The following is a 16,566-nucleotide window of genomic DNA, read 5'->3' as shown; positions in this document are numbered from 1 at the left end:
GGCAAAACAATCCTATTGGGTTTATTTAATATTTAAATCATTTTTTAGCAGAATTAAGGTAGGGAGATCCAAATTACAGAAAGACCCCTTATCAGGAAAACCCCAGGTCCCGAGCATTCTGGATAACAGGTCCCATACCTGTACTTAAACTCTTTTTGTAGGTAAGTCTACAGCTAAGCCTGCACTTTCATTTACCCCATAATTCCTACCTCCAACATATAATAAATGGATAATATTATTATTATTATTATTATTATTATTATCTGTTATCTTTATAGCCCCAACAAGTTTACTCAGAACTTTACAGGGTATACATCATTTACATCAGTCCTTCCCCAGTGGAGCTTACACTCTAAAGTTCTTATCGTGTTCACACACAGTATGGTAATCTTTATTAAAAATCATGGAAGAAAACAGGACTGCCACCAAACAATTTTTTCAATATAAGTCTCAAAATTTTGATTGCTATAAGCAAAATTCACTCTAACAGGATTTATTGTAAATTACTTTTTTATTTGTCAAGATAACATTTAAGTAAATGCATTTGTGATGTATTCTACAGCATAAAAGCAGTGATATAGCGAGCGAGGTTGATGTTTGGACTGTGAGCTAGTGTTTCACAGTTTCACTGTGCTAAAATATAGAAAGGGGAACTCCACTGAAGGAAATGTCTCCATTTTTTGCTGTGTCTATTTTTTAGAAAAGAAAGAAAAGGAATGCAGTACATACCTCGCCTTGCCATTCTTTCTGCTTACACTACAAGCAGGTATGCTTTCCCCCAGATGATTTCTACAGGAGTCTTTTTATTTCTCTCTCCCTTCTGGTAGATTTTCCCATTTTCAGGCAAATATTTAATCCCAAAATAATGTTTTGTTTTTACGAGCTGTCCCTCTCAGCTGTGCCAAACTGGAGCAGTTTCCAAGCTCTCGTGTCTGAATGCCACAAGAGGAAAGTCCAAGAAGTAAAATACCAGCTGCAGAGACACCTGCCTGTGTTCCAACGCAAGAGCAGATAGTGATAGCAAGCCTACATATACACTACTCCACTTCCTGATTTCTCTAAATGCTCTACTTCCTGCATTCTGCCTAAAGTGGCTTATGACACTGGCAGTCCTTAGTCCAGCCCCACTGTCATTGGTGAATGAAAACCAAGTGTCACTATGAACTTACAGGAATACAAGAAATGAAAACTCTATTCTAAACAGGCACATGCCACCATTTAAGCATTTACAGGCAATATCCAAAAAAAGCATATGTTTCATATAAGACCCGTACCCCTCCAAAGGCAGCATAAGGGGTGCAGTAAGTTTACCCCAGAATCTAGCCTTTGGTAGCAGTGATTAAAGAGGAACTCTATGTAGAGTAGCAATTTTAAGCATGGAAATAGGAAACAATAATTAGTATACAACTGATAATAAACAGATATCTTTTATTTTATTCAATAATAATTAAGTCAATAGACAATACAAATCCATTGCTTTGCCTCCTTTTTCATATGAAATACCAGGACACACAGTGTTAGATTTGTATCACTGATTATGGAACTGCAACACTGCTTTTTATATTCTGCAGCTTTAAAGCAAAATCATAAGAAAACCAACATGACAATCTATTTTTAGAGTATAGTTCAGGGGACATATTTAAAAATATGATTTCTGTTTCACTTTGCAAAAAACACATTCTTCATAAAGACATTATGGCTAATTAACAAGCACAAAGTGGAATGTATTGTGCAGAAAATCAACCCTTAAGTTGCACCTGATGGTCACAGGCACAATGCTGCTTTCTAAATGAAGTGCATCTTCTCTCATCTGTGTATACTGGTGCTGCATAAAAATGAACAGCACATGGGATTCAATGTACTTGCATAAGACAGGTATTTAGTACTGGACGCTTCTGAGCTAGATCCAGCATTAAGTGTGTAGCCAGCACAAAGCAGCAGCTCACAACTTCTCTGCACTGGTACCAGAGGCAAGTGCTATTTGTATTCAGTGCTGTTTGTAAGAAGGTGAAAAATGGATGTTATCTGTATGTGACTACTGTAACTCCCTATTAATTGGCCTTCCCCTCCAAAGACTGTCCCCTCTCCAGTCCATAATGAATACTGCTGCCAGGCTCATACACCTCTCCAACCGCTCCTCCTCTGCCATGCCACTCTACCATCCAGGATAAAATTCAAACTAATGACCCTCACATTTAAAGCAGTCCATAACTCTGCCCCACCCTACATCTCTGAACTCATCTCTAGGTACCATCCAACCGGCTTGTTACGCTCCTCTACTGACCTGCTCCTCAACTCCTCTCTCATTCCCTCCTCACATGCTCTCATTCAAGACTTTGCAAGGGATGCCCCCCTTCTCTGGAATTCGCTCCCACAAACTGTCAGACTATCTCCCAATCTCTCTGCCTTCAAGAGATCTCTAAAAACACATTTATTCAGAGAAGCTTACCCTAATCTAGTTTAGCAACACCCTGTGCCACACCTCTCACAACTCTGGTCATGCCCATTCCCACACCTTGTGTCTCAACCCTTTCTCTTTGTAGATTGTAAGCTCTTTTGGGCAGGGCCCTCTTCACCTCTTGTATCGGTTATTGATTGCTTTATATGTTACTCTGTATGTCCAATGTATGTAACCCACTTATTGTACAGCGCTGCGGAATATGTTGGCGCTTTATAAATAAATGTTAATGTAATGTAATATGTGGGAAAGGGGAAGTGTCATTATTGTGTGTGACCACTAGGTGGCAGTAGAATTTGGTTAATGTTTATTGGAACTTTATGAGTGTAGTTCACACCCCGACCACAAGAGGCAGTGTGGGGTGGAATGTATAAAAAGGGGACCACACCCAGAATTAAGGGTCTTTATGGGAGAACACAGGCAGAGGCCAGCTGGAGGAGAAGAAGAACTGCATACAGAGTAAGGTCAGAACAGGGCAGCTGAAAGTGGAGCAGGCACTAGGTGTCAGGGATATGTAGTATGGGCCGCCTATTGCCCCAACCAGGAGAGTAGAGGAAACAATGTTTCCAGTGGATCATCCACAGAATAGGGACCCAAGCGGATAGGGGTAGGCTAGAGGGAAGGCTCAAGGAGCTTCGGGCTAAGAGTCTGCCAGTAAAAGGCCTGGTGGAATAGCAAAGGGGCACCGCAGGGAGTGTCAGATTGCTGAGCCAGGTGGGGACAGGAGATCCCATAGAGACTGGAGGCAGAGGTGAAGAGCCAAAAGTAGCTACCCTTGGTAAGAACAACAGTTTCTGTACACTGGCATGGTACATGGTTATTGAATGATTGAAGAAAGCCTGTTTGAACATTGTGATTCTACCTGTATGCTGTGACTCCCTATAAGACGAGTGATTAAAGTGAATTTTGTTGCATTACCACGTGGAAGTGCTTCTTTTGATGTCGGAGTGGCCTATCAAGTAAAGGTAAGGGCAATGGCCCTTTAAGGAGTTATTACCCGGGTTCTCCCTACATGTTGGATATAATTTTACTTCTTTGCCTTCATATTGGTGTTAGTAAACAGGCTCCAAGTTAATAAAAGCAGAAAAACAACTAAATGAATGACGTAACTTTGTCCAGTTGTGGATAAAGTAGGCGTGCAGAGTACTTGTGGCATTGTAGGAGATGCGCAAAGGGAAGACAGCTATAAAGAGACAAGAAGACCAAGAGGTATCTGGCAGGAGGGCGATGAGAATGAGGGCATGGGAGGAAATGGAATGGAAGGCTGTAACGGCAAGAAAAGAGCCAGAAAGTTGCGATAAATTTGCAGGGACAGGTAGGGGAGGATAGAAAGGAAATATTAGTGTCCTTTACAGCAAAGCATGAGAAAGCAAGATGTAAAGAGTTTGTGAGAGACTTGTGAAAAAAATAAAGGTGCTTGTGGCTTAAATGTAGCAGTTTCTGAGTTTCAGTTAACATTTTCTCAGCTCACTCACAAAAATAGAGATGAATATGGTGAGAAGAAACAATGCCACCTGGTGCTTAGCTGGACAGCAAACCTTATTCTGGAACAGATTAAAGGGAATCTTGAAAATCCTAATTTCATGATTATGTATTTGTAAATGTTCTATATATCGAGATACCAACTCCTAGGTACATGTAGCCTTCTATCTCAATTTCCTTGAAGCTAGATTATCTAAATTCATATATCTTAAGCATGAGATGATTTTAGGCTGATGCCACACGGGCGTATTCTCGGCAAGCTGAAAAACATTTGCCGAGAATTCACCCCGCTACTGTACACTTACCCTACCATGTGCCTGCACCCGAATGAATGAAATACTCTCGGGTGCAGGCACATGTAACCGATATCCGCCGTTCGGCGGATATAGGCTACATATCGGTTGGGCAGGCCCGTTGGGAGTGCCCATACACGGGCCGATTAGCTGCCGAATCGGCAGCTACTATCGGCCCATGTATGGGGACCTTAGGGTGGGGGTTCCTGCAAAGTGTTCTGTCCCTCCCTGCATTCCTCCCACAGACTATATCAGCCTGCTCTGCTCAATCCCCTCCCTTTCCCTGCCATGATCGTTCCCACCCCAATCTAATCGTTCCCACCCCAATCTGTTCATTCCCACCCCAATCTGATCATTCCCACTCTCCCTCTGATGGCCCCTCCAACTGATTGGTTCCCTCTGTCTCCCTCTCTGTGCTCAGATTAGTCATATACTGTTCCAGAACAACAGATGCAGCTTTGTTTTACCTGCAACTCCCTGTACCTGATCATGTATCAATGTGCAGATAAAGTATATGATCCAGTGCAGGGAGTTGTGGAGAAAACAAAGACAGCTATTCTAGAATTGGACAACAGTACATATTAATGTGCACTGTAGGTTTTCCTATTAATAAGGACTTATAAGATCTTATTCAGCTGGAGAGGTCAAAAATTTCAAAAAGATTTCCATTGGAGAGAAAAATTGAAAAATTATATCCTTTAGCAGATGATATTTAGGAGGTATGGAGCACACTTCCTTCAGTGGACGCTCCAGTGGCCAGGCTGTGAAGGAAAACTGTATTGCCAATTGACGACATTTCTGCCTTAAAACATCCAATGGATCAGCAATACAAACAAAACTGAAAAAATGGAATATGTATGTATGTATATGTATAACTTTATTTATGCAGTGCTGTACAGTAGAATACATTAATATAAACAGGGGTATTAAAATAGATAAATACAAAGTATTACAATAAATACAAAGTATTACAATAAGCACAAATAAATACAAGATACAGTTGCAATAAGTTAAGAGTCAAAAACACAAGAGGATGGAGGTCCCTGCCCCGTAGAGCTTACAATCTATATTGCACCTGAATATGTCTTCAGGTGCAGCATGTAAACCCTCGGTGGCGCTTGTCTCGGTGACCAAGACCCTTTCCTTATGGGCTGAAAATTTGGAGCAAGCAGTTAAAGACTAAATTCCTAGAGATAAAATCTTCTTCAAGTCACTTTGTTCCTACCGCCTTACCTTGAGATTCCCAAAAAAGTGAATTTCTTTTCCAGTACGTTCAGCAGCTGCTCCAAAAGCAAGCAATTTCTTCAGTTCCACCTCAGGAAGAAGGAAGCAGCTTTTATTCTCCTCTCTTTTTGGTAACATGGCTACAGGAGATCTGCGCCCCATCTTAGATTTATGGAAAATAAACAAATATTTAAAACGGCAAACTTTAAAGATGGAGACTCTTGCTACAGTAAAAGCAATTATCCATCTGGGAGACTAGCTAGCCGCCATGGACCTAATGGATGCTTATCTGCATATCCCTATAGCTCTAGAAGACATCTCCCGTTTTCTCTTCTCCCTTGGCCACTTTGCCCAGAACATTTACGAAGGTTTCAGTGGTTTTAGTTTAGCCAAGCTAAGGCAGGACAACCTCCTTTTAGTGGCCAGAAATTCAACTACTTTACTCTACAGTCTTCACAGAACCAGGGAAGTTCTAGAGAGATTTGGCTGGATTATAAATTTGACGAAGTGTCAGTTAATTCCATCATAAAGAATGATTTATCTGTGAGCCCAGATAGACACCTTATTGGGCCTTGTGTATCTTCACAGATCCCAAATCGATCGTATTGTTCTCCAGGTGACACAATTCAGGAGGGATTCAGCCACATCAACAAAGAAGTTTATGAGTCTACTCAGTCTCCTAAGTTTGACTATAGGTTTTGTCATATGGGCTAAGTGGAAGATGAGACCTTTCCAACTTTTTTTTCTGAATCAGTGGGATTCAGTCAGACAGGATTGGTCCCAGATAATTTGAATCACCTCAAAGTGCTTTCCGTGGATCCTCCATATACAGTTTTTCATGAAGGAAAGGTGGTCCTAAGACCTGTTCTTAGTTTCTTCCCTAAGTCATTTCCAAGTTCCATGTTAATGAACCAATCATTTTACCTTCTTTGGATCCTCCTGTGACCTGCCAGGACCAGTTATCTACTTTGGATGTAAAGAGAGGTCTGGAGACTGAGAAAATCAGAAAATCCAGAATGCTGTTTGTAGTTCTGGCAGGGAAGGGAAAAGTCAAACCTGCCTCTAAATCAACATTAAGTTCCTGGAGTGTCAAAGCTATATCTAAAGCATATGAGGAACAGGGCAGTACACCACAGAAGGGAGTGAGGGCAAAAATTATGCAAGGTATGGCAGCCTCTTGGGCAGCAGAGGCAGGAATATCTTTAGAAGTGATCTGCCAAGGCAGCAACTTGAGTTACTCCAAATGCATTTATTAAGCATTATAAATTAGGTGTTTTGTCCACATCTCAAGCTCATTTTGGGCAATCTATTATTTCTTCAGTTATGTCTATAAAATAAAAGATTAAGCATGATTGTTTGTTCCCTCCCTTACTTAATTGCTTGGGTATAACCCATTAGTTAGTTTTTTTCATGTTGACGAAAGATGGCCAGGAAAGGAGAAAATTGTTATACTTACCATAATTTTCTTTTCCTGGCCATCCTCCTGGTCAACATGCCCATCTGAATCTGGGACTTTATAATTAGACTATGGGTGGCCAGGAGGAGGAGGGATTTATAGGCTGAAAAATAAACCATTTCTTCTGTCCAGGCTGGGAACTAGCAGGAGAATACCCATCAGTCAGTTTTTTTCATGTTGACCAGGAGGATGGCCAGGAAACGAAAATTATGGTAAGTATGATAACAATTTGCTCCTATACCTAATGCTGGGTGTGCCTAAGGTATATCCTGCTAAACCAATAGTATATATAATAATAGAGCGAAAGCATGGCAAATCCATAGAGCACTGTCCAAATGGCCCAACTTTCCATTTCCTGAGGCAACTACATAACTTACAACTCATGCTGCTTCCAGACAGATACCATGGTACCAAACCCAGGTGACAGTATAAGAGCCACCCCTGCCAATCTGGCTTCCATCTTTTATCTTTGGGGTACTTTCATACAGGCCTGGACTTTGTACAAATTCAAATCAATGGTGAGTCCCACACCAGATTGCATCGGGGCTAAAACAGCAGTCTGACCAATCCATATCTGGTCAGGGATCAGTCAAGTATCTTTCGGGCAGCTTTAAGAACTGCATATTTGACCTGGGGCTAAAAAAGGTAGAATTTCTGCAAATTGGAAAAGATCTGCTCATCTGGCAGCCTCCCCAAATAAGCAAATCTGTGTATGGAGAGTTTTGGATTAAGGGAGCAAGGCATTATTGCCCAATGACCTGTACAATAGCCAGGAGTAAGGGCGAAGACACACGGGGCGATTAGTCACCGCAACTTTTAAGTAATTCAGACGTGGCGACTAATCACACCGACTTTTCTTCCATAGGCTATAATAGACGTCGCCACAACTAAGCACTCACGAATTTTCAATGCACAGATTAGTCACCGTGACTTTTTAAAAAGTCGCAGCAACTAATTGGCCCGTGTGTCTTCGCCCTAAAGCTGTAACTAGAAGAGAAATGAGGGAGGTTCCGCCATAGTACATTGTAGAATATGCCAACACGTCCAGCAGTAGAATGTGCAGTAGAGGCCCAAAAAATGAATAACTTGCTGGAATGAAGAGTCCAATCTGTTCTGCTGTGACGAGAAAACATATAAGAAATCGGTTACAAGTGCCTGGCACAGTATGTTAATGAATATAATCGGTAACCTTGAACCCTGAGATTGTGCTCTTCTTCCCTAAAAAACCCTCTGGTTTCAGGTACTTTCTACTGAAGCACCTGCTCCGCCACCTTTACTGTATTTCTCATTGATTCATTGCAGCAGGACCAGGACAAGCAGAAGATAAGTGCAAGGGGTAAGGGCAGGGCTGACCTGTGCCCACTGACTGCACTCTTTACACGGTGCAACAAAAAGCAGGTGGTCCTTTACAACAATGTTGCAATTGAAGTGCAGAAGCTGCCATATCGCTTTTTGCTTGTGAGTGGTGTGCCACTCCTCACCCAGTCAGCAGGAGCTCTCTTGGGTGCTATTGGTGCTGTGGGTGTCTGTAGCAAACCTTTTAGTGGGGCTGAGCAATTTATCAACTCCCAGTTATTTCTATAACAGAAAAAACATGTAAGTAAAGAGTTTTAGCTTAAAAAGCGGTTGTATTTCTCTCCAGTTCTTAGTGATTTCCACGTGGCCAAGGCTATTGGACTTTGCCACAAAAATGAATGTAATCATTGCCGTAGGTGTCTGAGGGTCTCAATATCCTTGGCCATTCATTATGTTGGGCAATCTGGGATAAGAAATCCTTAAGGCTTATATTTAGCATATAGAATTGCGTTGAATCCATTAAACCTTAGATGTATGGGAAACCTGCAGGACCCCAGGTCCAACCTCAGTAAATATGTCCAGGTGACTGCAATATGTGTGTGTACTTCAAGAACATCTGGAGAGCTGCAGGGGATGCTGGGAGCATCTTTTGATTAGATAGTTCCTCATTTAGTATTCATTTACTAGTGGAAAACTTTTTCCCTCCCATTCATCTTCTTTCCTCCAAAATACCATTTATGATATTAAACATTGTGTGTATAACTAATGGGATTAAATTTAAAGAGGTTGTTCACCTTTCAGTTAACTTTTAGTATGATGTAGAGAGTGATATTGACAAAATTTGCATTTGGTCTTAATTTTCTATTATTTGTAGTTTTTTTAGTTATTTCATTTTCAATTTGGGAGCTCTCCAGTTTGGAGGTTCAGCAGTTATTTGGTTGCTACGGTCCAAGTTACCTTAGCAACCAGGGGGTGGTTTGATGAAATTTATATGAATAGGAAAGGATCTGAATAGAAAAGAAAGTTGCAAAAAATAACAACCAAAATAAAACTTTAGCCTCGAAGAGCAATCATTTTTTATCTGCTGGGGTCAGTGACCCCCGTTTAAAAACTGCAAAGAGTTGGAAGAAGAAGGCAAACAATTCAAAAACTATAACAAATAAATAAAGGACAACATCTGAAAAGATGAATAGAATAGAATAGATCATTCTATAACATACAGGTATGGGATCCCTTATCCGGAAACCCGTTATCCAGAAAGCTCAGAATTACGGAATGCCTGTCTCCCATAGACTCCATTTGAATCAAATAATTCAGAATTTTAAAACTGATTTCCTTTTTCTCTGTAGTAATAAAACAGTACCTTGTAATTGATCCCAACTAAGATATAATTAATCCTTATCAGAGGCAAAACAATTCTGTTGGGTTTAATTAATGTTTTAATCCACGAATCCGAATGAGAAAAATTTGGATTGGAAAACGGACATTTTGCGACTTTTTCGTATTTTTTGTGATTTTTTCGTCGCCATTACGACTTGTGCGAATTGTCGCAACTTTTTCATTGCCATTATGCCTTTGGAGAATTGTCATGACTTTTTCATTGCCATTATGCCTTTGGAGAATTGTCGCAACTTTTTCATTGCCATTATGCCTTTGGAGAATTGTCGCGACTTTTTCATTGCCATTATGCCTTTGGAGAATTGTCGTGACTTTTTCATTGCCATTATGCCCTTGGAGAATTGTCGCGACTTTTTCATAGCCATTGTCGCAGCTTTCGTATTGAGAGCTCAAAAAAGTTGCGACAATTTGCGAAAAAGTCGCAAAGTACCGATCATTACGAAAAAAACGCATTCGGGCGCTTTTCGGACATTCGTGAATTAGTAAATGTGCCCCTTAAGGTATGGGAGATCCAAATTACGGAAAGACCCCTTATCCAGAATACCCTTGGTCCCGAGCATTCTGGATAACAGGTCCTATGCCTGTACTAAAAAGTTAACTTAAAGGTGAACCACCCCTTTAAGAACTAAGGCACTTTTGACTAACTTTTAAGCAATTTAAATACTTTAAATAAACTGTAATTCCTTAATAGTAACTTAACTTATTTTACTATACAATAATGATATATTCACAAACTAGCCATCTTGTTTTTTATAGATACACATAATTTTAAAACTTAAAAAGTTTCTTAATGAGTAGGGTTAAAGGAAAGTTATACCTGCTGAATGAATACATAACCAACAGATAGTTAAGTTACCTATTATAGAATCTTACCAAACTGGAATATATATATCAGTAAATATTGCCCTTTTACATCTTTTACCTTGAGCCACCATTTAGTGATGGGCTGTGTGCTCCCTCAGAGATCACATGACCAGAAATAATGCAGCTCTATCTGTAACAGGAAGAAGTGTGGGAGAAAAAGATAAAACTTTGTACATTAATTGTTTCATGTGACCTAACATATACGTGTGCCCTTGATTTGTTTGTGGGCACCGTGAATCATTTGATCCCAGGGGGCGGCCCCCAATTACTTAAAATGGCAATTTTCTATTTAGGATTACCCAATGGCATATACGGGTATGGGACCGGTTATCCACAATGCTCAGGACCTGGGGTTTTCCGGATAAGGGGGGGTCTTTCTGTAATTAGGATCTCCTACCTTAAGTCTACTAAAAAAAAATATTTTAACAGTAATTAAACCCAATAGGATTGATTTGGCCCCAATAAGGATTAATGATATCTTAGTTGGGATCAAGTACAAGGTACTGTTTTATTATTACAGAGAAAAAGGGAATCATTTTTAAAAATGTGAATTATTTGATTACAATGGAGTCTATGGGAGATGGCCTTTCTGTAATTCTGAACTTTCTGGATAATGGGTTTCCGAATAAGGGGTCCAATATCTGTACTACTAAAAAAGTATATCTTTATGAAAATGGTTCATTTAGATAAAACAGGGTTTTATGTATCAGCTGATTTATGCAATATACTTTTATAGAGACCTACATTGTTTGGGGCAATGTTCCCTCTAAGCCAGGGGTACTCTGTGATCTACTCTTGCCACCTGGCCTCCATCATGAGATCTACTTTAATAAAAATAGTTCATTTGTCCAATAGAACGATTATATAGATCTTTTTTGTTCTACATTTATGAGGCATCACTATGTCTGTTTGATGTACATTGCTTTACATAGTCCGGCGGGGCACAACCACACTCACTACCTTTGTGCAACATAGTTTATTGTGAATAATATACGTGGTTTGCTACACAAACAGTAACATAGCCTATTGTTAGTTCATGATTCTTACATATTATATGTAACAATTTTACGGTGAGAAAGTCATTATATTGGTTACATTGTTTAAGTGAAGATAAAGACACAGGGCACGGTGGTGGATTTTTAGTTTAGTCAAGTAGGGTCACTACCTCGGATTATACATATGCTTATCTCCACCTCTGGGATTACGTCACTTACCATGTGGGGGATGTCGCACTGTTGTAATTTCCCATCATTCACATTATTTAAGGGTTAACCACACTTGTGTTATGTAACTTTGAGAAAGGCTGCAGCCACAGCCGAAACGTCAGTTGTTGTTTTTCAATAAAATATTCTATTTTTTGCACATAAAAAACTTTAAAGTGACCTACTGGTAGACCGCGATCTATCTCTTGGGCACCCCTGCTCTAAGCTGTGCTCATGCACAAACACACAACATTTGAGGCCAGTGCACACAGCAAATTGTGGTGCGCACAAAGAATTTTGTGTAAAAACACAATTTTTTTTATCTGTTCTGACCTGAGCATACCATTTTTAATAATGCACACATATATTCGCACAAAAGATTTTTTTGTGCACATAGCCGAGAAGGAAGGAGGGAACATTGTTTGGGGGTTATAGTCTTGGTCTACTGTAGATTGCTACATATAAAGCATTATTAGAAAAATAAATTGGCATACTCAGAATACCAGGCATTGGGTATGGCATAGTTGTATTTCACAAAAATGAGATTCTGGAATCATAATACTGCGATATTTGCCACCTCTTTTTTATACCAGAAGCAGGAAAATATTATGCTTCTGCACCAAATATTCTTCTGTGAAGATTTATTTCTAATTTCAAATGAAAAAAAGGTAACATAGTCTTATTGTTACCTTTCTATTCAGTTCCCCTTTCTGATACAGCAATAATTTAAACCTAACTGGTCTGTTTGACTGCTCTGGCAACCACAAACAAAGTTCTATTGTTGTGCCTCTACATGAAGGCATTCTACAGTCAAATAGAACAGCTCATACTGTAGATCTCTTCAACTTTTGTTTACAGGCCAGATTTTTATTTAATTGATTTTACTTTGAAAATAAACCTTAACCTGAAAGTTGCAGAACGTAAAGTAGATAGTTTTGAAAAATAAATGCAACAGGAACGACTTTTAGGTTTATGTATTAAAGGAGACATATCCTATAAAAATTAAGAATGTCCCAGTGAATTATACCCTGTTTCCCTGAAAATAGGACATCCTCCGAAAGTAAGGCACCCCCCGATTTTTCACCCCCCGAAAATAAGACACCCACCTAGGGTGGGCAATAAATCTCCATGGAATAAATGTGTACTGTATTCTTCTTCATGGAAAAATAAGACATCCCCTGAAAATAAAACCTAGTGCATATTTTGGAGCTTAAAAAAATATAAGACAGTGTCTTATTTTCGGGGAAACACAGTACTCCTCTAGATATAGAAGGAATGTGCTTAAAAAAGTTGTATTTCAGACTGATTTATTGAGAAATTTAACCAAAACCCCATCTGTTCCACTTCCTGCTGGCTGAATTCTCTGAATGTGCAGGGGAGCCGGCGGCCCGCCGTACACTGCACTGTAGGATAGGAACCAATCAGCAGCTAGGCTGACCTGATAGGGAACTGAAGCCTGTCTTTGCTTGTGTGAGTGCAGGGCTGTGATTGGCTCTCCCCCTCCTACTGTGCTTCTTGCAGGGACCGTTAGGACTCGCCCACTCTTCATTTCAAACTCAGACAGAGAAGTGATAGGATCTATAGGGAGCTCCAATAAAGGGGCCATTTTTACAGACAGGATTAATGTTTAGCCCAAAGGGAAACCAGCACCGTATATTATTCACAATTGCCTACAAAATTAGGGTTTTTCCCATTTATCCAATTTGTCCCCTTTTACGTGCAAAATATTCCTAGCTGCGATAATCCATAACAAATATCTGTACTCCTCAAAATATTTATGTACGTTAAAAGTTATCTATAAGTCACGTTGATCATTTTTCACTGACTGGGCTGCTTTTGTAAGTAATTGTTACTTGAAGTTCCTAAACCTGACTATTTTGCATTTCTGGTGTCAGAAACTCTTTAAGGAGAACTAGAATACGTCTCCTTAATGAAAAAAGTGTGTTCCCTAGATCAAGGGGCCTGGGCCACATTTTGTATGTGTTATCAAATAGACTACAAACCAAGTGAAACGTGAAGGTTTCTGGCAAAGTAACCTAATAATTTGTTTGTGTAACATTAAATACACAGTTTTATAAAGATGCCCACAGAGTCGGATTACTTGTGCTTGTCTTAATAGGGTACTACAGAGAACAGTTGTGTTGTTATAGGGTCTTTTTAGGATATCTTTTGTGCGCTATTTTTAAAACCGTTGTGTGCAAATTATCTTGTAGTGTTTGTGCCAGTTCTGCACTCTGCAATGATGTCACTGAGCCATCACAGATGACAAACTGAGGACCAACGTATACACACTTGACACCAGGGATCTCTGGAATCCAGGGAATTGTGGCTAGGGCTAATAGGATTTGCCATTTTGTTAGGTCCTCCTGCTACTTGTCACTCTAACCATGGTAGGTGCTTGTGTTGTTCTTGATCCTGCTTATACACTGAATGCCCTGTATTTTTGTCTGGAAATTGGAATTTTCCCCTACTTTGCCAATAAGCCTGATTTCCTGCTTATTAACCCTTCTAGTTACAGTCCCTCAGCCTTGTCTTGTTATGTTTATATACAAGTACCTACCTTCAATTAACCCTGCCTGTACCAGTGCCCAACTTTTTGTTTCATGTCACTGCAATAAAGCTTCTTCGTGCCAAATACCGGTCTGCCTGTTTGCCAGCTCAGCCTCTTCCTAGGTCTCTACTCATCTACTCATAAGCTGATGTGCCGGCCACATTTTGCAGAAATTGATTGATATTCCTCTTTTGCTTCCACATATTGGTTAGAATGCTGGTAATAAAGTCATTCATATGATACCCTTATAGAGATAGAACATCAGAACATATTGGCACTGAAGAGAATAGGCATGTATGTGTGTTTAAGTTTACAAAAGCATTAGGGCGAAGACAGATGGGGCGATTAGTTGCTGTGACCCAGTTGCGGTGACTAATCTCTGTACAAAATATACAAGTTGCCACGACCGTGCGGTACTTATTGCTGGTACGTTTAGCAGTGGCAATTAGACGCTGCAACTGGATTTTAAAAATCACAGATAAAGGGTGAATGTGTCTACACTCAGGGACTAAATGTGTCTAAAATAAACTACTAATGTTATCTATAGCCTCAAATGTCCCTGTAGATTGTTATATGTGGGACAAATGCCCAGACAAGCAAGAGTGTGGATCAGGGAGCATAGAGGTAGCACCAGAAATGGTAATAATAATAATCAAGTTGTCAATTATTTCCCTGAAATAATTTGAGAGGGCTGACCCTAAAATCTGGTAAAAAATTATCTGTTTTGAACAGTGGCACCTTTTTTTGTTTTATGGCAGGCAGGGTGGGACAGGGCCAGTGGGGCACTAAGAAAAACCAGGTGGGTCCCACGCGGCCCACAGATCCCCCTCTCCCAGCGTGACTAAGGTACGAATAAAGTATGCACGTTCGAGGGAGGGGATTGGGTGGATAGTGGGGGCACCCAGGGGGCTGTGGGGGCCACAGCGAGGGTCCCTTGGGGAGGTGCAGGGACCCTAGGGTGGCAGCCCCAATGGGACGCCTGCTGTGGCCCCCAGAGCCTCTTGGGGCCAACACTACCCCAGTCTGAACCTGATGGAAGAAGTTATGAAGATGAGCAGTAAATGGTAAGGTAAATACAAAGTAAACATTTTTAATATTGTATATTGAGGTTGAACACTTAATACACAGTAAATGATTGCGCTTTATTATATTAACCCATGATAATGCACTTTTGGGACACTTGGGGGCCCATTTACTAAACAATATTGAAATAATTTCGTATTTTTTTATAGAACATTTTGTAATGTATGCGAAAATTTAATTAAAATTACACAAGTTTTTGTGGTTTTCGTTAAAAAAATGAATTTTGCGCAAAGACTACGAACATGTTGGAATTCTTTACAGCTTTGGTTAAACTTTCCTCTGGACTATCTTTTCCCAGGTTTGATCTGTTGAGTACCATTGAGTCCTATGGAAGGTTTCCAAAGCCAGACATGGAAGGCATCAAAGCCAGAAAGGTTTTCGTGGCTTAATGAACTTTTCGGCATGAAAATATTGTGACTTTCGAAACACAATTCTTACGAACGATAAAAGCATTTTCATTACATTTTTGAACTTCAGAAATTATATGTGGTTACTCCGAATTTTTACGATATCGTGTTTTAAGCCCAGAAAAAAAATCAGATCTTGTCGTGCCCCTAAATCATGGAGTACTGAGTGAACACAATTAAAGAGAATTTGCAACAAGATACTATGGACATGCACTAAAATAAGGTTTTTGAAAAACATAATTGATTATAACAGTTGTTCACTGCAGCTATGTTTAATTGTAATTGATAACCTAAGGCTAATGTCAGATGAGGCGTCTGGCGTATATTTTCGGCAAGCTGAAAATCGCCTTTCCAGTGCCTGCACCCGAATGAATGGTGCAGGCACATGTAGCCGAAATACGCATAAAAATGCAAGGGAATGCAAAAAACACTGAGTGGTGTTTTTGGCCTCCAAATAATTCACCTTTACACCTTCCTTGGCAGTTGTGCCTTCATTTGCTTGACTTATATACAGGCACCCAAAGGCCTGTGCCTAGGGAAGTAGCCTTAGGGAGGTAGCCCACAGGTGATAAAATAAAAACCATCCCCTGCTGCCAGACCTACCAGGGCAAAACTGGGGGCAGAGCTGTGGGGGTGAGGGGTCTGGAGTAATTTCCCCATCACTTCCACCATCTGGGGGGTGTACTTAGGTCCATTGCCTAGGGTGGCAATAAAGCTATATCTGCATTTATATTAGCACTGCATTAATCCTGCCTTGTGTTCTTTGAGATTCTATGCAAGGAATTTGCACTGTATTTATCCTGCCATATGTTCTATGAGGTATCATAGGCTATCATGAAATTAAAAAAATGT

General features: G+C 40.1%; 1 protein-coding gene across 2 annotated transcripts in view; it reads right to left on the bottom strand.

The window, feature by feature from the left end:
• Nucleotides 1-1,041, bottom strand: part of pik3ap1 (phosphoinositide-3-kinase adaptor protein 1) — a 50,949-nt gene extending 49,908 nt beyond the window's left edge. For both annotated transcript variants that reach the window (XM_012966844.3, XM_012966845.3), the window contains exon 1: nt 730-1,041. In XM_012966844.3, the coding sequence (XP_012822298.1) occupies nt 730-742 (13 nt within the window). In that variant the 5' untranslated portion in view covers nt 743-1,041. The remainder of the gene's footprint in view (nt 1-729) is intronic.
• Between the last annotated feature and the right edge of the window lie 15,525 nt (nt 1,042-16,566).

The sequence above is a fragment of the Xenopus tropicalis genome, chromosome 7 (assembly GCF_000004195.4).
Source record: "Xenopus tropicalis strain Nigerian chromosome 7, UCB_Xtro_10.0, whole genome shotgun sequence".
Lineage (NCBI taxonomy): Eukaryota > Metazoa > Chordata > Amphibia > Anura > Pipidae > Xenopus > Xenopus tropicalis.
The sequence above is the reverse complement of the archived record's forward strand: the minus strand, read 5'-3'. Positions and strand labels throughout refer to the sequence as shown.